This window comes from Vipera ursinii (genome assembly GCF_947247035.1).
Source record: "Vipera ursinii genome assembly, chromosome: 8".
In the NCBI taxonomy this organism is placed as follows: domain Eukaryota; kingdom Metazoa; phylum Chordata; class Lepidosauria; order Squamata; family Viperidae; genus Vipera; species Vipera ursinii.
Genome location: NC_139519.1, coordinates 23,380,571 through 23,401,532, shown reverse-complemented (window position 1 = coordinate 23,401,532; position 20,962 = coordinate 23,380,571). Strand labels below are relative to the sequence as shown.

General features: G+C 47.5%; 1 protein-coding gene across 1 annotated transcript; it reads left to right on the top strand.

Annotated features, from left to right (window-relative positions):
• Window positions 1–650: 650 nt before the first annotated feature.
• Window positions 651–19,155, top strand: OAF (out at first homolog). The gene is made up of 4 exons (XM_083368830.1): window positions 651–927; window positions 13,817–13,951; window positions 15,372–15,552; window positions 16,550–19,155. The coding sequence occupies exons 1-4, from the start codon at window positions 685–687 to the stop codon at window positions 16,822–16,824; spliced, it is 834 nt and encodes a 277-aa protein (XP_083224956.1). The 5' UTR covers window positions 651–684; the 3' UTR covers window positions 16,825–19,155.
• Window positions 19,156–20,962: the final 1,807 nt, after the last annotated feature.

Sequence of the window (20,962 nt, the reverse complement as noted above, 5' to 3'; positions counted from 1 at the left end):
CTCCCCCCCCCGCTCGCTCGCTTCCAAGTTTTCTGCCGTTCACACGACCCTCGAGCCTTCCCCACCCTTCCCAGCCTCGCAGTTACGCGTTCGCACGACAAAGCCGCGACGCAGAGCAACCCAGCCTCCCCACCCCCACCCCCACCCCCACCCCGGGCGCGCCTCGCGCAAACCGACCCCCCCCCCCGCGAAACTCTAGGCAGGCGAAGCGCCACGTGGGAAGCCGGCCTCCCCTCCCCTCCCTCCCTCCTGCCCGGAGGCGAGGGCGGGTGTTCTCCAGCCGGGCCCCCTCCCGTCCCCCTTTGCAGCCCCTCTCCGGCCCAGCCGGGGGAGCTTGGGGGGGGGCGGCTGCCGCTTTAAGGAAGTGGCGGGGCAAGGCGGCTGGGGGCGCCCCGCGAGGGGTCCGGGCAGGGGTCGGCGGAGCCCCGCCGCTGCCAGCCGCGGAGGAGGCGGGTCTCCCTCCGTCGGCCGGGCGGGTCCCCAGAGCGGTCCGCCCTCCCGCCCAGCCCAGCCGGCAGCCGCTCTCCTCCTCCCCCGCCCCCCCCTGCCCTCCCCCGGCGCCGCGCAGCCAGCAAACTTCGGGAAAGTTTTGGTTTTTTTTTTCCTTTCCGCGCGGCGGCCGGAGCAGCGCCCGGGGCTGAGTCCCGTCTCTGGCCGTCCAGCCGCTTTGCGCTCCGGCCGGGGATGCCCGCTCGGGCCGGCGGGGACGGCCGGCTGCCCGCCGCGCTCCACCGCTGGCTGCTGCTGCTGCTGCTGGGGCTGAGCGGGGCGGCGGGGGCGCCGTCGGAGCTGCGGGTGCGAGTGCGGCTCCCCGACGGGCGGGTGACGGAGGAGAGCCTGCAGGCGGACAGCGGCGCCGACTGCGTCAGCCTGGAGCTCCGCAAGAGCGACGGGACCCTCGTCACCCTGGCCGCCGACTTCAAGCAGGTGCGGGGGCGCCGGGGGGGGGCTGGAGGGGTCCTTGGAAGGGGGGGGAGGAGAGGAACTAGAGGGATCCCCTACAAGAAACGGGGAGCCAGCGGGAAGGAGGGGAGGTAAACTCCCCTCCCACTGAGCCTCCCCACTCCCACCAACCCCCCCCCGCCCCCCCGTGGGAGGAAGCCTTTTACTCTCCGGTAAGGAAAAAGCTGCCTTGGTCAGCTCAGCTTTCATCCAGCCAGAGGGATCCGGCTGGTGTCGTTTGCTCCTGCTGCTGCGTGTGATGATGCTCTCAACAACCCTGCGAGGTAGGCTAGGCCGAAAGCACCCAGGACTGAAACGTGGTTTCTTCAGTCGACTTCACCCTTGGAACGAGAGTCCCCGGGCTTTGCAACCCACCCTGGTTGATTTGACCCCACAATGCAGCTTGTGGCTAGAGTCAATGGCTGGAGAAAGAGGAGTTGAAAGGCTTTTGGTCTGGGACAAGTCATTTGCAGGCTCACCAAATGGGAACTTCCAGACGTGAAGGGAGGGGGAGAAGTGAGGTGGGGAGGGGCTTTCCTTCAGGAAAGTGAGTTTGGCAGCAAAGACCGGGTGGAAGTTTGCAACTCTTTCCATGTTGAATGCTTTTTATCCTCCCATTTTTTCCCTGTTCTCATGCTTCCCCCCCCCCTTTCCACACCAGCCCTGTTGAGAAAATGTGTCTAGCTGACAGGGAGATCCCACCTGGGTCCTCTCCTCCTCCTCCCCCCCTCCCCCAGCCTCCCGGGTTCTTCCCAAATTGCATCTTCAACTTTCAGATCTGCTCAGATCACAGCATTTTTTTTTTCTCGTGCGGTTGCGCAGGGTTGCCAGACTTCAAAAGTTTCATTTTCTTTTCCAAGCCAAAAAGATTTATTTTTTTTTTAAAAAAAAATCCCCCGCATTTCTCCCATGTCTGTGTTCTCCCTGACCTGCTTAAAAAAGTTGGGACATCAGGCAGATTACAAGACTTGGGAATCGCCTGGAGGTATATGCCTAATTAACTTGAGTCACATGTTGTAGTAACCACAACCAGAAGCCAAGATAGCTGAGCTGGACTCTGGGAATCTGGGAAGCCATAAACCACTGTTGGGCAATCGGCTGATTCAGCCCAGCCCCAAATCTGCCAGCTTCTTCTGCTTCCTTCTTCTGTCCTAATCCAGAAGTAGCTCAGGGTTGAACTGAGGAGTCTTTGGTCTCTCGGAGCTTGTTCGTTTTCTTGTAGATGTTTCACGACCCAACTAGGTAACACATCATCAGTGCTAGAAGGGGATGGAGTTTGTGGGGAGGGATAAGAGGAGGAGGAGGGGGGGGGTCCTTAGTGCCCTCTGAGCTTAATTGTTTTCTTGCAAACATTTAAGGACCCAACCTGGTAACATCTTCAGTGCTGGAAGGCCTAGGAGAAACTCACTCCCTTCTAGCACTGATGATGTTAGCTAGTTGGGCCGTGAAACATCCACATTTATCACCTAGTTAAGGAATGTCCTTAAAAAGAGAGGGGACTTCCACCCATCTAGCTGCAAGCACTGGAGGCCTCCCTGGCGGCGGGGGGGGGGGCACATCCATGCAAAATAACACACGGCCTAGACTTTGTCTGAGAACAGAGAGAGAGACTTTGGGCCTCTGCTTATCAACATGGATCATTTTTCCCCAAGCTTTATGGCGAGGACTTATTATCTTTGGTGAGCGTGTCTGATGAGCTGGCCAAGATCACAGGAACAGCCTTGAGAAGACACAAATTTTCCCATTCCCCAGTTACGCAGTTTGCAAATGTGACAGCTCTGATGTTGCTGGCATGCAAGTCTCTCCTTTGTAAACACGTAGGTGGAAAGGCCAGAGATAGTTCCTGGGAAAGAGAGATGTTCCCTCCTGCCCCTCCCCCCATCAACTCGGTGCTAGCCCAAGAGCTACTACTGGTTAGGAACACCCAACCACTGACAGTGATGGATATGAAATCATTCTTCCTGCCACAAGGACAAAATAAATTACAGAGCAAAGATCACCTGGGAAAGTTCTGTAATCTTTTGAGGAAAGTCTGGGTGCATCCAATTCTGCTCACTTCTTTCTCTTTCTCTGGAGGTATTGAAGATCTCGGCCTACTTTTCATGTCTAGCTTGGGAAATGGACTTCTGCAACTTAGGGCATGGCTGGCTAGGAATTCTTGGAATGTCATTTCTCCCATTTGGTGCCTTCTCAAGAGGTTGAAAGATGCTAGCCCCAACGCCTTGCTCAGGCAGGAGACACTATACCATTTCAGGCAAGTGATTGTTCAATCTCTTCTTCAAAACCTCCAGTGATGGAGCATTGACAGCTTCTAGAGGCAAGCCGTTCCACTGGTTAATTGTTCTTGTTGTCAGGAATTTTCTCCCTAGTTCTAGGTTGTTTTCTCTCTGATAAGTTTCCAACCGTTGCTTCTTGTCCTGCCTTCAGGTCCTTTGGAGAATAGGTGGACTCCCTCTACTCTGTGACAGCCCCTCAAATATTGGAAGACTACTCTCATGTCACCCCCTAGTCCTTCTTTTGATTACATTAGACGTGCCTAATATCTGCAAACTTCGTATGTTTTAGCCTTTAGTCCCTATGCTGTAATGGATGCTCTCCAAAATGTTTCCTGCCCAGCTAGATGATAGGATCTGATCCTCAATTTTCATCCCCTGCCTGCAATTGATTGTGATCTTTGCCCACCTAAAGTCTGACCACCCACCACCCACTCTTGGTCCAGAAGTCTCTTCTAGGCTGAATGGTTTGAATGTTAGACCCAAGTGTCTGGCCTAATTCAAAATGGTCTCTCTCTCTCTCTCTCTCTCTCTCTCTCTCTGTGTGTGTGTGTGTGTGTCTGTCTCTGTCTCTGTCTCTCTCTGCACTTCTTGAATACATACAGAAGAAAGAATTTTTAGCAAATGGTTGGTGGAAAAATAAATATTGTTATTGACTGCTTTCACCATTGCCTTGTGGGGCTGCCATTAAATCAGACATGAAACATCATCCAGTTTGCAGGCATTTGGAGACAACTGAGTGATTGGGTGGAAAATTCTTCAAACTCTTCATAAGGAATCCCATGGTTGGCCTTCTTTCCCCTCTTCTCTTTTCCTTGTTCTTCAGTCTTGCATGAAAACGTTCTATAGCAGAGGTCCCCAACCTTTTGGGCACCAGGGACCGCTTCCGTGGAGAGAGGTTTTTCCACGGACCGGAGAGTGCGTGGTTGTGTGTGCTGCATACATCCCATGGATGCGGCTTTGCTTGTTTGTGTGGACCGGTTGGTGGCATGCCGTGGCCCGGTACCAGTCCATGGACCAGGGGTTGGGGACCCCTATTCTATAGTAACTCTTTAGCACTTTAGAGTGTTCCCTTTCCTTTTTTATGGCCTTGCCCACTGGCCACAAGTTGATTCCCACTATGGAGAAACTGCCCAAGAGGACACACCCATCAAGGAGGAAGGAGGTTCAGACCCAACATTTGGGGTTCCCCGTTTCTGGACTTAACCAAGAGGTGACTTCTCTCTTTTAGAGCCAAGAACAAAGGTTCCTTGTGTGAGAAGATTGGAGGCGGATCTTGCTAAGATCTTAAGCAGCAAAATATGGAGAAAGTACTATTTGGGGAGAAACTGTGTCAGGGCAACCTGTAATGTCCCCTGGCCTCTCTCCCCCTCCCCCACACTTTCTCTTTCTTTAGAGAAGGGGGGGTCTTAAATGTCACCCCAAAATGTTTCTCCTTTTCTTTTCTGCTACCTGCAAAGCAACTTCTAAAGTAGGAGAGGGAGGGAGGGAGGAGGAAGAGGAGGAGGAAAGGAAAGAGGGAGGGAGGAAAGGAAGGAAGGAAGGAAGGAAGGAAGGAAGGAAGGACACAATTCTTGGTGAGGCCATCTTTGGAAAAAATTATATTCCATTTGCACCTCCTGTGATGCACTATGAACACTGGAGGAGAATTTAGGTGACTGTTCATTCATTATCACTCCACCATACCAGGGATTAATTTCTAAGAGGACAGGTGCAAAGGGATGGTGAAATTAGCGCCAAAGAAGCTGGTTCCTATGGCTGCAGAGCCAATAGGATAGAGTAAATCAAAAATATGAAGTCTTGCATAAATTGGTCATTGTAAGAGGAGAACCTTGCTGGTCTGTGGTGAAGACAAAATCAACAGCTTTTCTTACCATGTTATTAAAAGATACTGTATAAGCTTCACCTATTACCATCCCCATGTATTGTATTTCCATTCATTCCATCTCTAGCGTGTCCACCCAAGCTAGGAATTCTGGAATTTGTGGTCCAACCCATATAGAAGACAATATTCTTGAGACAGGCAGTTGTGGATAGAAGTTGTGGTGTTCCCAATTGCCCTAGAAAGTTGATTTACAAATCAGAGATGGAATGGGTCTGCTGAAGATCTGGTGACCACAGCGGTTCTCCTACAAGGCCTTTATTCAAGCAGGAGCAAACGCCAAAAATCTTGACTTTCAGCAGAGACCAAAAAGGGAAGGGTCCTTTGGGAAGAACTGGGGAAGGTCTAGCATTTCCAGATGTTTCATATTTCCATTTCTGACCCCACCCCCACTTTGCACACACAACTCTCTTGAATTCCACAGCACTGATGCGCCAGCTTCAAAGCTCCTTTGATTTGGGCCTGACACATCCTAGGAACCGTCAGGGATAGCAACTTGGCGCTGAGAGATACCTACAGAGATCTTGCAGGATGATGGGAAGGCTATGGAGCAGACAGGAAGAAGAACTTTGAAGCATAGAAGAGACTCTTTCTGACATAGTTAAACCATGTTAAGGACTGAGTGCTCTTAGCCACGATTGCCGTGTTGAGAATCAGCTTCCCCCTTATGAATCACACATTACTTCAGTATTATTGCTTATCTTCTCCCCCTTCCTTTCCTGGAAGAGATGATAAGAATATTTTTAAAAGGCACTTTTCAAGAGAGCCACGCAGATATAGAAAATTTCCCCAGTCAAGCTGCTCTTTGAAACACAAGAGAGCCAGTTGGAAAATACAGCAATCAGTTAGCAATCCTTATCTCCATCCCTAAAGCCCTGTTTTATTTGCTCACTGCACATAAGCGGAGCCCTTCCCCTCTCATCTGTGTAATGGAAAGCTGGAGGAGGAGGAGGATTGGGTCTTCATGGAAAAGAACAAACTCTTTGCTTTTGGAAAATTCTACATCCAACTTCCAGAGTTTGAAGCAGGTTCAGGCTGGTTAGGACTGAGCTGAATTCCCTGACCTTGTGCTAGGCAGTTGTGTTGAGACAGCAAGGCCTGTCATTTCCAGACAGCAATCCAAGCTGGGGTAACCAATCCCTGGACCGGCATTTATGCACATAAACACACAGGCAGGCAGGCAGGCAGGCACCTCTCCTTGAAAAGCGCAGTAGATAAAGGATGTCAGCTAGAAAGGTGAGTCCTAGTCCTTCCTGCCTTAGGTGTGAAAGCCAGCTAGCTGACTTTGGGCCAATCGCCTGGAATTGGTGAGTTCTAGTTCCGCTTTGGGGATGAAAGCCGGCTGGGTGACGTGGGGCTAATTGCCAGGAGATGGTGAGTTCTACTTCTGCCTTAGGTGTGAAAGCCGGCTGGGTGACTTTGTGCGAGACCCTCTCTCTCGGCCCCTCTCGTCTCACAGGATTGTAGTTGTGGAAGAAGGAGAATTTTATATATATATATATTCAGCGCTTTGAGTTACTTATAAAGTCATAAAGGCAGGATTAAAATCTAATAAATAACTAAAAATACATTTTTCAGCTCCATGAAACGAGGAAAGCCAGTTGATGTTAGACAGGAATTTACCCTTTTTCTGTGGGGGCTGGGGGTGGGGGGGTCCGAAGCAGGGAAAATGAAAGAATGTCTGAAATCATCCTGGGATTTTCAATCTCTGTTTACATTGCATTGGCTCGCAATTCTCCATTCATCTGGAGGAGAGAGATGCCTCCCCCAATACACCCCAGCTGAAGTGCCAGGAAATGTAGAAACTGTCTCTTGAGTGGTAGTTAAAATTCCAAAGCCCAGGCCCCAACTTCCCTGCATTTTTTTTACCCTAAGGCCTCTGCTGGATTAATCTTTGTGCAACGTGCAACAGTTTGAATCTACACGTGCTGCTGATATTATCCAAGGTACCATGGATGAATGGATGGATGGATGGATGGATGGATTTAGGTTTACCTCAGATTCAGATTCAGTACAGAAAGAGTAGAATCCAAGGAAATCCGTCTATTCTCTCTCTCTCTCTCTCCATCCATCTCTCTCTCTCTCTCTCTCCATCTCTCCGTGGAAGTATTACAGGCCATTCCCTATTTGTACCCTCCCCCCCCCTGCACAACCACACAACCCTCACGCTAAAGAAGTGGCGACATCATGCCAGTTCCGTGCTTTCAAGGACTTATTTTGATGTTCCCAAATTCCTGCCTTTCCCCCCCCGCCCCCTGCCCAGAGAAGGAGGACTTCTAAACGTTCACCTAGGAGAGAAATTCCTCTGGAAGTTGTAAGGCAGGAATATCTCAGCCGCGTTAAACATTAGTGAATTTATCGCGAGGCTATTAAAGTCTACGTTTCCTGTTGCCCTCTCTGCACTTTGGAAAAGTGCGTCTTTTGTTCTCCTCCAGCAGCTCCGTGGAGCGCTTGCATTTTAACTAAGCACATCTTTCTAAAGAGGTGGAAAAATGGAAAATCCCTTTGGAGGGTGGGGTGTTCCAGTCGACCGGAAAGCCAAAATGATATTGCTGAACGAGATTAAGGTCATAAAGCAGCATTCGTGTAAAACAATACCCATCAACCATTCATTTAGTGACTATTCAAAGTTACAACAGCACTGAAAAAAGTGACTTATGGTCAACCCTCATATTTACGGCCATCCCCCAGAGTGACGGGATCAAAATTCGGGCGCTTGACAACCAGCACGTATTTAACAATGGTTGCTGCAACCCAGGGTTATACGATGGTGGTTGGGGCCCTTCCCGGCCAGCAAAGTAAATGTGGGGACACTGGGTTCGTTTAACGACTGCACGATTCACTTAAGGACTGCCGTGATTCTCTTTAACAACTGCAGCAAAAAAAAAAAGTTATAAAATCGAATACAACTCCCTTAACAACCTCCTGGCTTAGCAACAGACATTCTGTCCCAATTGTGGTTGTTAAATCCAGGGCTACCTATAATATATAAGAGAATTTAGTCTGCACGCTAAGTAGCCCTTCGTATGGAGTTTAGACGCCTATCCTGCCCACGCTAAGTGCACTTGTATTCTTTCTTGTATTCTTTCTCTCAGACCTTGAACACACCCACACACCCCTTTGCAAGCATATTCAAAATCCTTCTGACTTCATGCACCAAAATGCATGCACGCACATACACTGCTAAGTTGAAAAACCTGGAGGATAAAAATTAGGCACCGGCTTGTGCAATCTTCCACTTGTTCTCGTTCCTGACTTGCCTAAACTGCTCTCCGTGGCCGAACTTGGACTCCCGGCGGGTGCCAAGCTGTGAGGTTGTCTGTGGTTGTTTTTTTTCCTCTTTGCAAACTGCTGGATGGCAAAGTGATCACTTTAACTGAGTTCCAGAAACGGCCTTGCCGTTCCAGGCAATGTAAACCCTTGCCAAGTTTGGAAACATTAGGCACTGATTCCCCGCCTACACGTTTTGTGTCCCTGAACTGGTCATCAAAGCAAAGCTTCCCAATAAAACTCCTTGCAGGAAGAGCGGGCCGAACATCCCGAAAACAAGCAGTCACAGCCGCCATCGGCTGCAGCATCTGTGGAGTTGCTTGATGTCACGCGGAGGCTTGGAAAATGTCACGGAAATCCTTGGGCGCTGTTTCTTTTCCTTGGCCAAGATGTTAGGCTGTCTTGAGTCTTCCTTCTTTGCTTTTTTTCTCACCGGGACTGCAGGAAGAAAATTTAGGGGAAAGGCTTGTGCTTGGAAACGCTGAAGCACACACTGGTGCACACAAACACACAGATCCCCAATCTAGTGAATTGCCCTAAGAAATCATGCTGGAATGTCTTTCATGGACAGCCCGTGGTCTTTCTGGGATGGTCAACCTGATCTGCTTCCAAGATTGTGCTAAAAATTGAGTTCTTTTTTTTTTGTTTTGTTTAACAACTATCTTAGTTTAATTAGCTGATGCCAAAGCTACAGAAAAACTTAAGACCAGAAAGAAGGAAACTCGTGAGAAATAACGTCCCTTTATCAGATTTTCCATGCAGGAATGGGGTGTATACGGTACGCGTGTAAAGTTAGCAAGGCTTCAAGCCCACTGAGGCATGCTCAGCCTTTGTGCAAATTTAATTTTAAAGGGTTGGGGAGAAGAAGCGCGCCTTCTCTAGATTGTCATTGCTTAAAAATCCCCACTTTCTCAGCAAGGCAGAAAGTCTGTAAACCATCGTGGAAAAGCATATCACAATTTTAAAAAACAGGAAAGAGGATTCCTGGTATCACAAAAATATGTATAGGTAGTCCTTAGCTTACGTCCACAATTGAGTACAAAATTTCAGCCTGTACGGCACTGCAGCCTTTGGTTGTGTTTTATATCATGATAATCTCGATGTCTCCTCATTTTTCCCGTTTGTCGCATAATGCAAAATTGGTTTCTTTCTGTTCCCGAATATATGATTTGCAGTTGGCATGTTCTTTTTTGCTCTTCATAATTCCTTTGCTTCTTCCACCCTTCCTTCTGGATTATTGTGATGCTCTTGGCCTCTTCTACACACACACACACAGAGAGAGAGACACACACAAAACCACACACATATTGCACAAGATGCTAGCAACCACCCACATGCAAAAAAATTCTCTGTGGCCTTCCTGTTTACTCCAGGTCCAGCCCAGTTGCCTGCAGCCTATAAATCTCTCCGCTCCGCAGAGAAATCTGTAAATATTTAAAATTGGGTTAGCCATGTTGCAAAGGCCCCCACTTTTGGCAGTGCAGAGAAAGAGGAATCAGGGGTGGGGTGGGGGTGGGAAAGGAGGAGTGTCCTGTGGGGAAGGGAAAGGCCCGTCAGCCAAGGAGGAAGATGTCTTGTCCTCCCATCTATGAGGGATCCAAAGGGACACGCTTTATGGATCCCTGACCTTTTAAGGCAAGAATAGTTTCAGCAATCCTCAGGGACATTAGCGCTGGCTGGAAGAAGCACACTGTCCGTTCTTGGTCTTGCAAGGATTAAATTGCACCAGTTCAGTTACAAGACATTAGCAAGGGCTTTCCATGGACTCTCTGGGTCTCACTTTGGGTAGTACCTTCAACATCTTGAACATGAGACACAAGAAACACCAGAAATGGGGGGGGGTTTCACCCATAAGTCCTTTTTGAAGGATTAGTGAGGTGCTCTTGGATCAGACGGGACCCCTGACAGCTATATAGACCAGGGGTAGGCAACCTTGGCTCTTTTATGACTCATGGACTTCAACTCCCAGAATTCCTGAGCCAGCATGGCTCAGCTTGGAAATCTCTCCCTTACCCCTCAGCATGGCTGGCTCAGGAATTCTGGGAGTTGAAGTCCGCGAGTCCTAAAAGAGCCAAGGTTGCCTACCCAAGGTATAGACAATGCTAATGGTTTCATTTTCCATCAGTAATCCATAACTCTTCCAAAGAGGCTCTTACGCTCTCCTTGATCTCAGAAATTTACCTTGTCCTCTATATAAATCCCATCAATAAATAAATAAATAAAATCTCCCCTTCTTCTGCTTCCCCCAAATCTTGCTACAAACCTTGGTGTTTGTAGTTGCTTTTCTGGTCCATCATCTGTCACAACCCTTGTCCAAAATAGGCCCACCGGGATTCTCTGCTGGTCCTAAGTGAGAACCATTCATAAGTCACTTTCGGTGCTTTTGTAACTTGAACAGCCCTTAAACAATCCGTTGTAAGTTGAGGACTGCCCTTCGGAGCGTATCTGTTAATCAGATGCAGAGTCTAGCTGAGCTCAACTGGTGACTTGAGGGATAGGTCCACGCATCTTCCTTAGTGGTAAGTCTTCTGCAGTGTTTCTCACCGGTGACAACTTTAAGCTGCATGGACTTCAACTCCCAGAATTCTCCTGCGAGCATGGCTGGCTGGCTGGTGAATTCTGGGAGTTGAAGTCCATATAGCTTAAAGTTGCCAAAGCTGAGAACCATTAGACTGTTCTGCCTTCTTCTGATCTTATTTTTCAACTTCCCAAACTAACTAGCAGCTGTAGGGTTTCCTGGTGATCTCCGATATGTGCAAAACAGCCACTTCGCTTTTTAACACGAGCCACGTTCCAGCAAATGCTTCCATTTATTCCTTTTGTTGTTGTTGTTGATTTCCTTATTTCTGGCTGCTGTGTGTGTGTCTTAATTTTTTTTTATACACTTGTTTGCTTAGAAAGCGTGACTTAATAAAGGACCACTTGTCCATCAGAAATACCTACTCAGAGCAGGGTAGCGGGGGAGAGATTGGCTGTGATTCGGTTGCATTCCCAATTGATCAATCAGCCTGGACATCTGTTATGGAGGGGGGGGGATGGTGGTGAGAAGAAGCAGAGAAACTTTTTTCTATATTGTACTTCACTGCACTTCATGCTTCCTGACATATGTCAGATGGAATTAGGTTGCTGCAAATTCTTTCCAGTCGAAAGAACCAAGGGTGAGTTGGAAAAGCCGGACTTTCGTTTCCAGGTTTGGGGTTAGCCCATCCCAGCTAAATAATGCCTTATAAAAGCAAGCTCCAAAACGTGCATTTGGATTGCAGAATTACACACTCGGTGTAAAAAAAAGAGGGGAGGTGCATTTATTTGTGTGTGTGTGTGTACACCCAAGTTACAGCTTCTTGCAAAAACCTCATCTCAGCTCTGAGCTGCAAATATTCCCCTTTATTGGTTGCTAGACAAGTGATTGTAAGCCAAGGACTCCTTGAAGGGTGGAAAGTGGAATAGGCAGAGCTTAGCGCTGTCTGTTGAAATTTGTTTAATTGCACCCAGGCCTTCCTTGCACTGCCAGTTTGTGGGTAGCTCTGGGGGACATTTGCAGAGAAGATTGGCAGTCACTGAATATGAGTCCTCTCCCTTCCTGGAAATGCCAGAGTAGTATTGAAGGCTAAGCTCCAAATTTCCACAGCAGCATGTGTAACGCAACATTTCCTCCGTGCAGTCTTCACACCTACAGTGGGCGTCAGGGGCTGCAGGCTGTAGCAGGAAAGTATTGTAGAAACATGACAAGGATACGTTGTCCTAGATCAGGGGTCTTCGAACTTGGCCCTTTGATGACTTGTGGACTTCAACTCCCAGAATTCCTCAGCCAGGAACGCGTGCCTGGCTGAGGAATTCTGGGAGTTGAAGTCCACAAGTCATCAAAGGGCCAAGTTCGAAGACCCCTGTCCTAGGTAGAGAGACTTGTGTGAAAACCTGCAAGCCTAGGACTTGATGGCCCTGCACATTGCTTTTCAGCTTAGCTCACAGGAGGAGCTTTGTGGCTCTTGGTGTGGGTGTGTGCGTGGCAGCTCTTGGCCTCCTGCGTCTTCACAAATGCAGCCTGCCAGATCTCAGCTGTGAGGCGTCCAGATGTTTCCTCTTTTGTGTGGCTCCTCAGTGCGATTCATGGGAACGGAGACAGTGACTCAGCCGCGGGACACGAATGTCTGGAAGAGACAATTCATCTCCAGGAAGGGCTTAGTCAACCTTCAGGAGGGTTACTAGATTTCGAATCGGTGGCCTGTTAGCCACGTGCCTGGGATTCTGCAGGATTTGCGAGGGACGACAGCTGAGAAAGGACGCATCATAAAACGACACAAGGGCATCTCACGATGGTGTCTTGTGACTTACCTCGAGATTTCTTTCCTCCCTTGCAGTCTTGCCAAGCCAAGATAGTTCTCTGCTTAAGAAGGAGCTGGAGGAAGAAATGGGGGAAGAGGGGGGAACAGATTGACTTTGCTTTAGTTTAATTGGTGTTTTTTATTAAAAAATGTATAATTTGGTGATTTGCATAGTATTTGATTGTGTCTTTCAGTGATGAGTGTGGAAATTCAGGAAAGGCAAAATTAGATTTAGCTTTCTTTTCTTCCATCACAGCCCCTCCCTCTCCTTCCTTCCTTCCTTCCTTCCTTCCTTCCTTCCTTCCTTCCTACATCTTATCCATCATCCTTCCTTCCTTCCATCCATCCATCACCCTTCCTTTCCTTCCTCCCAAAGATGCTTTTTCAGGAGGCAACTGGACTTTCTTGTTTTTCTTTGAAGACATTTCACTTCCCATCCAAGAAGCTTCTTCAGCTCTGACTGGATGGTGGGGAAGCTGAAGAAGCTTCTTGGATGAGAAGCAAAACGTCTTCAAAGAAAAACAAGAAAGTCCAGTTGCCTCGTGTAAAAGTATCTTTGGGATAACTATGACCTGGATGACTGAGAATCACCCTAGACCTTTCCTCCCTCCCTCCCTCCCTCCCTCCCTCACTTTTATTTAGCAGTAACTTGTCCTGGTCATCTACGAGCTACTTCCTGTCACAGGTAGACTTCTCTTTGCCGGGAAGCCCAAAAGGAAGAAGAATCAGCTGCCAACGTCCTCTTAGGCCAGGGGTAGGCAACCTTGGCTCTTTTATGACTCGTGGACTTCAACTCCCAGAATTCCTGAGCCAGCCATGCTGAGGGGAAAGGGAGAGGTTTCCACGCTGAGCCATGCCGGCTCAGGAATTCTGGGAGTTGAAGTCCACGAGTCACAAAAGAGCCAAGGTTGCCTACTCCTGTCTGAGGCTCTAGTTAGCTACCAAGGTTGGTAGTTAGGTTTCCAGGATAGGTTCACCACCTGGTATTCTTCAATGCTACATCGTGGTCCAAATTTCAGCGCCGGCTCCAGCGCCATGATGGGAAGACCTTGAGACAGGTCAAAGCGCTGGGCTTCCCTTGTCTGCCGAATCAAAAGGCTCACCGAGAAACATTTCTTTTCTCGCAGGAGGTGAAGATATTCCGAGCCCTGATCCTTGGGGAACTGGAAAGGGGACAGAGCCAATTCCAAGCTCTTTGCTTCATCACCAGGCTGCACCGCAACGAAATCATCCCCAGCGAGGCCATGGCCAAACTGAGACAGGTAAGCCGGAGGAAAATTCACCCGCGTCGCAGCTAGGATGAGAGTTAACTTTAAGCCACAGTCTGCATCCCTTGTGATTCTTTGGATAACTTAGTCCGTTTTCTGCAGAAGGCAAGGCATGCCAAGATGTCTGCAGGCCTGGCTGTTGGGACCATTTCCTTTTTATTCATTTATGACAAATCAGCCCAGTTATTAATATCGGAAGTGAGAATGCGTAAGAATAGGGGCCCCCTGGTGGACCACAGAGCAAACGCTTGACTAACACTCTTCTTTTAAAACAAAAAATGTTGAAGTTGACGTTGGATGTTCCTTTGACTGTTCTTGTCACGTTTAAAATACATCTTGTGCTTCCAAAGGTAAAAAAAAAAAATCCTTTGGCAGGCTGCCACCTTCTGTGCGAAATTTCCCGGAACGATTTGCAAAGTTGCAACACCTCACTGTCAGCGCAGGAAATGCTGCGATGGCAAAACAGCCTCTGCAAAGAGACCCACCCTAGGAAGAGCGGTCCTTGGGGGTCCTTTGAAAGAATCTTAGCCGTCTCGCGCTTCTTCAAATGAAGGTTCACCTCCGTTCTTTCTTGAACAGTTTGGCCATCCTTTCCCCTGGTTTTTCTATTTGGAAGTCCTGCAAAACAGACAGGGAAACGAAGGAACTGGTCCAAAATTCGGTAGTCAAGCGAGGAGCCCCAATCCCTAGTCATCTGGTGACAGGGAAAAGAGAGGAAAATAATAATAATAATAATAATAATAATAATAATAATAATAATAAGAAGAAGAAGAAGAAGAAGAAGAAGAAGAAGAAGAAGAAGAAGAAGAAGAAGAAGAAGAAGAAGAAGAAGAAGAAGAAGAAGAGCAGCAATAGCAATAGCAATAATAGAGTTGGAAGGGACCTTGGTGGTCTTCTAGTCCACCCCCCTGCTCAAGCAGGAAATCCTATAGTACCATTTCAGACAAATGGCTGTCCAGTCTCTTCTTAAAAACTTCCAGTGTTGGAGCATTCACACCTTCTGGAGGCAGGTTGTTCCACTGATTAATTGTTCACACTGTCAGGGAATTTCTCCTTGGTTCTAGGTTGCTTCCAATCTAGATCAGATTGAAGAGAATAATTGTAGCTCAGGGTTGGGCTGTGGGAACCTTAGTGATCTCTGAGCTTGTTTTTCTGAAGATGTTTCATAACCCAACTGGGCAATATCATCAGTGCTAAAAGGGAGTGGGGTTTGCCTCTGTCCCCTCTCCTTTAGCACTGATGACGTCACCTAGTTTGGTAATGAGACGTCTGCAAGAAAACAACCACGTTTAGAGAACACCAAGGACCCCACATCTAGATCGGAGCTATGGATGGCTCAAGGCAGCGACTGAGTTTAAAATCAATATCAGGAACGGAAACGGTGATGTTCCCCCTTTTTTATTCTCCTTGCCAGAAAAACCCACAAACTGTGCGGCAGGCGGAGGAGGTTCGTGCACTTGAACACCTCAGCATGGATGTAGCTGTCAACTTCAGCAAAGGGGCCCAGCTTAGCTCTCACATCTACAACATCTGTTCAGAGGCCAAGGAGACCATCTACACTCGAGAAGAAGATGTGAAGTTCTGGATGGAGAAAGGTAGGAAGCACTTTAGCCATCAGGAGACGGAGTTATCTCGTAATGCCCCCCATGCAGGGATCATGCTAGCTGACAATCAAATACTCCATTGCCTGCTATATTTTCCCAAATGGAAACAAATACTGCTTTTGTAGGCATGGAAAATAGAAGAGGAACGTCAGCTGAAGGGTTAGGATAGAAGGGCTTATTCAAAACTTTCCTGGAAATAAGTAAGCTTTCCTTAACGATTAGGTGTGCAAAATATTCCATTGTGGAGCAATCTGACTGTAAAACAGACCATTTTGAGTGTTTCACTAGTAGAAACAGTTCTTCTGTCCATTCAAGGCTGAACTGCTCCAGAAGAACTATTGCTGGTCCATTTTGAGGATGGAACAGCCTAATTTTGGAGCGAGACATTCTGCAGTTCAGACTGTCATGGTTCCGACAGACAGACGAATAAAGCAGAACTCTGAGGCTTGGGAATTCCTCAAAGAACATGTTTATTAGGTTCAAAGTATCGGCTCGGTTAAAAGTGAAACCAAGTCTGAATGCACAAGTAACAATTGCCCAATTACAGAGTTTGACGTCTCACCCACAAAACTATGCAAACAACTACGCTCCCCAATATACTCATTTGGCGGGCTTTTTTAATGCAATGCCCAGTCCCTGCTCGCGGGAACAGTAGATGACCTTGGTTCCCATGGGACAGAATAATATTTTGATTAACGAAGCACCTGGGCAAGCCCACCCCTCCCTCCGTTCGATGTGGCAACCTAGAATGAGAAGAGAAAAATGGCTGCAGCCATGCTCATTGTAGAGTTGACACAGACATTTTGTCCACAATTAGTAGTGAGAGAAGAGAGGTCCTTGCTGAAGGCCCTTTGCTGCTTCTGCAGGAGAAGGGCAGAGTTGTTAATGAGAAAAGAGGGACCTGTGGTGGAAGATGACAAGGGAAGAAGGACTTTAACTACGGGAAGTGACTTTCTTTTTCCTCTTCTTCTGCCTGTCTCTCTTGCAGGGGTGGACGGCTCCATGTTTGAGGTCTTGCCTCAGTCTTCCGACTTGCCTGATCTGCAACATTGTCGGGTCTGTGCGGATCGCTGGAAACCTTGCATCTGCAGCTACGCCTTGAGCATTGAGTGGTACCCCTGCATGCTCAAATATTGCAAGAGCCGTGATGCAGCAGGAAAGGCAACCTCCTACAAATGCGGCATCCGCAGCTGCCAGAAGGCCTACAGTTTTGATTACTACGTGCCCCAGAAGCAGCTCTGCCTGTGGGATGAAGAGAGTTAGCAGGACACCCGAGTTGCCATCTTTTTTTTTTTACCTGTGAGGACTTGTCTTCTACCTTCCTTCCTGGAGCTCTGGGTAGGACTGCCAAGATGGCCGCCTGGGACTGAAAAGAGGAAAAGGCAGGGCACGGAGGGAGGGAGGGAGGGAGAAGCCCATGAGATGCCTCCTAAGCATGCTTTTGGGAGTGACTCTCTCCACCTTCTCCTGTAGAAGGAACCCCCTTCAGATTTACAGGCAGAGACTCCAGTCAACGTGGTGTTGTCAAAGATGAGGAACATCAGAACGAGGGCTGTTGGCCCTCTTGACTTTTGAAGCTTCTTGACAGCTACGAGATCTGTGCCTGCTTTTTTTTTTTAAATGAAGATGGAGGATGTCCTTCCTGGACAACCTCCCAGAAAGGATTATACACCAGGTAGGTAGCAGAATGCCTTTGTGGATAGAGGATCTTCTGGACAAAGCTTGTGATGTCCCACAGTTGCTACCTGGAGCCACCCAAAGGAGAAAACATAAAGCCATGATGACGTTGGAACCTGCAAGGACATCACACTGATATCCCAGATATTCTCCACATCATGTTATGCAAGAATAAGAGATTATTTGAGAACGCTGTAGGATGGCTGCTCTCCTGCAACCGACTGTCAAGTTACCACCGTACCATGTGCTCCCGGTGGCCAGTAACCCTATGGATAATGCCATCCCTAGCCAGCTGAGACGACGGCAGTTTGCCAAAATGCCTCCGATATAAATGCTGCATAATTATCTGGGTGGGTCCCAGGTGAGGGTACCCAGAGCCCAGCTCTTGATTGGCTCCTTGATGATGGAGGAGGTGGGAGCATAGATCTCTGGCCTCTTAAGCTTTTCCTCATTGCTCTGCCTTCCTAAGAGATTGCACCCACCTCGCTTCCAGGGACCGAAGATTGCAGACAATCAGACCCCATTTAAAGAGGGCCCCTCAGCCCTTCCTGGGCTGGAGCTCGTGTGCCTTCCTTTTCTCCTGATGGGAAAGCCAAATGCTTGTTTTACTTTCTGATCTGTTTCTGTGCCTCCTCTCCCACAAAATTGTGATTGGACAGAGCAATGCAGCGTGTGCATCTTGTGTGTATGTGTGAGAGAGAGAATGAATGAATGAATGAATGAATGAATGAATGAATGAATGAATGAATGAATATTAAACTAAGGGGAGCCATAATAATGCAAACTACGAATGCCCCAAATATTAGAGAAATATTTGGGTTACAGAAATGGAGCAGATACACAGATATGAAGTGGGAAAGAAGCAGAAGTGCGATGTTGCGTACAGTCAGTTCACACCTGGCACTTTGCCCCTCATTTAAGACTTGAAGTAGCATCCTTTGAAGACCCGTAGAAGAAGCCGCGATAGAAACGCAATGCTACAGGCCTTGTGGGGGTTTTTCCTACCATCCCTGGAACATCTGGATTGCATTTTTACAACACAATAATAATCTAGGCTTGGGTCTTTTGTCAGTCATTGTGTTGGGGGAACACAGCCAAGCATGAAGTTCACATTGAGGTTAAGGCCTTGCATTAGGGGGGGGGGGTTGTGTCTCCTTTTGCTGACTTGTGGTTAGTGTATTGTGGAGCCCCTCAGTTGAGGTGGTTAGTTCTGCAAAGAAAGACAGTGAAATGGGACGGAAAGTTGCTGTTTCCCAGGTTCCCACACGTTTGGATGGGCGGCAATTCAAGACGGCCCGTTCTTGTCACAATAAGTTTGCAGTGATGCAGAGAGCGTTCCCTGTTGGATTTCTGCCTGCCTTGCAGTTGCTTCTTTTTTTTAAAGGGATTTATTGCAAATCAGCTGTAGGTCTGTTGTGCATCCTTAACTTTTTTCCCTTTCTCCAAGCTACCTTCCCTCTGTAATCTGGGCACTTCAGACCATTGACTTTCAGGCCTTAAGAATTCTATTTTAAAAGATAATATTTATCTGTCTATTTCCTAGAGTTGTGTGAGTGTCAGAGAGAGAGAGTGAAATGTGCGGCTGTGATTCGTGTTTTTGATTGGAGTTCCTTTGGCGCTCTTAAAAATGACCACAGGAAATGAAATAAATGTAAACTTGAATGAAAGGTGTGTGGGGGTTTTTTTCCAAACAAATTATTTATGATATGTAAGCTGAATAAACTGATATTTTTTTTTTGGGGGGGGGGAAATCTCTACGCAGTTTATGGGTTTGATTGATGGAGGATTTTACTAACATTGCCCAGAGCTCTGAAACGTGCATTTCTGACTGTGATTTCTTCACTGTTTTTTTAGCTATATGTCAGCATGCATAGGAAATCAAGCATCACTTCTATTAGTCTTAAGAATGTGCCATACTTACCTTATTTCTTACAAATAAGGAGTACTGCAGAAATTCAACTTATATGTCTCACTAAGACTTTATGTCTCTAAAGAGTGCAGAGAAAAAAGCAACAAAGATGATTAGGGGACTAGAGGCTAAAACATGAAAAAGGTTGCTGGAATTGGGTATGTCTAGTTTAACGAAGAGAAGGTCGAGGGGTGACACAATAGCCGTCTTCCAATATCTCAGGGGCTGCCCCAAAGAAGAGGGAGTCAAGCTATTTTCCAAAGCGCCTGAAGGCAGGACAAGAATCAACAAAGGGAGACTCATCAAGGAGAGAAGCAACCTAGAACTACGGAGAAATTTCCTGACAGTTAGAACAATCAATCAGTGGAACAACCTGCCTCCAGAGGTGGTGAATGCTCCAACACTGGAAGTTTTCAAGAAGAGACTGGACAGCCATTTGTCTGAAATGGTATAGGGTTTCCTGCTTGAGCAGGGGGCTGGACTAGATGACCTCCGAGGTCCCTTCCAACTTTGTTATTCTGTAATTCTTTGCTTAGCATATGTTTATGTTTTTTATGACAGTTGCAGCACTCACATAATCACCAGTTCAACCTTCCCAGGGGGGGCTTCCAATAGGCAAAGTCAATGGGGGAAGCTGGAGTTGCTTAACGACCACGTGTTTCACTTAAGAACTGCAAATATTCTCTTAACTCTGTCCGAAAAAGGGTGTAAAATTGAGCCTGTCTCACTTATCAACCGCCCTGTTTGGCCACTGAAATTTTGATTCCAAAAGTCAATCCGAAGGCTATCCGTAGACCTATGGGAACATGCACTTGTCTATTATTTTGCCCTAACAGACCAATATCGATGCTTTCCCTCTTCTCTTAGCTCATAAAATTCTCACTTCTTGGGGATAACAGAGACATGAGTGGAGCATGCTGTTTTGATTTTCAAAATTGGTTTTACGCTTGTTAATGCCATGAACATATTTTTTTTTAAAAAAAGGCCGAACTAAGCTGGTTCAGAAAGAACTACAAACTGGAAGGATTATTATACCAAAAATCCTTTGCCAGTGTAGATATCAGAATGCAAGGAAAGTGCTTAAAAGCAGAGCTGGCTTTATAGCTCGCTAAAGGTAAAGGTAAAGGTTCCCCCACACATGCGTGCTAGTCGTTTCCGACTCTAGGGGCCGGTGTTCATCTCCGTTTCAAAGCCAAAGAGCCAGCGCTTGTCTGAGGACGTCTCCGTGGTCATGTGGCCGGCATGACTAGACGCCAAAGGCACATGGAACGCTGTTACCTTCCCACTGGAGTGGTCCCTATTTTTCTACTTGCATTTTTACGTGCTTTCAAACTGCTAGGTTGGCAGAAGCTGGGACGAGTAACAGGCGCCGCCAAACTGCCGACCTTCTGATCGACAAGCTCAGCGTCCTAACCCACTGAGCCACTGCATCCCTTTTTTATAGCTCGCTAACTCTCCTTTATTTCTGTTAGGTAAAATTACCTAATTTTACTCCTTTCATTATGCAACAGACTAGATACAGCTTTAATTCTGACTTGGTCCATGGGTTTCTTTCTTTCAACAGCTGCTCTTTCAGGCTAGAAATGAGGGTGTTTTTCAGTAGAATTCCTGTTTTCTGATGGAGTTTATAGATGTTGCAGTTGGCAAGCATTGGACTGGGGAAGGCGAAAATGTGGCCTCCTTGTTTGAAAAACTGTGAGCAAAGTTGTTTCCTCCAGAGCTTTGTGGTGCAGTCTTTCCCACCGCGAAAGAAAATCGGAACACTGAGAGAGCTAGTTCCTTGCCAGCTTCTTTCCTCCCTGCTAGAATATTAAC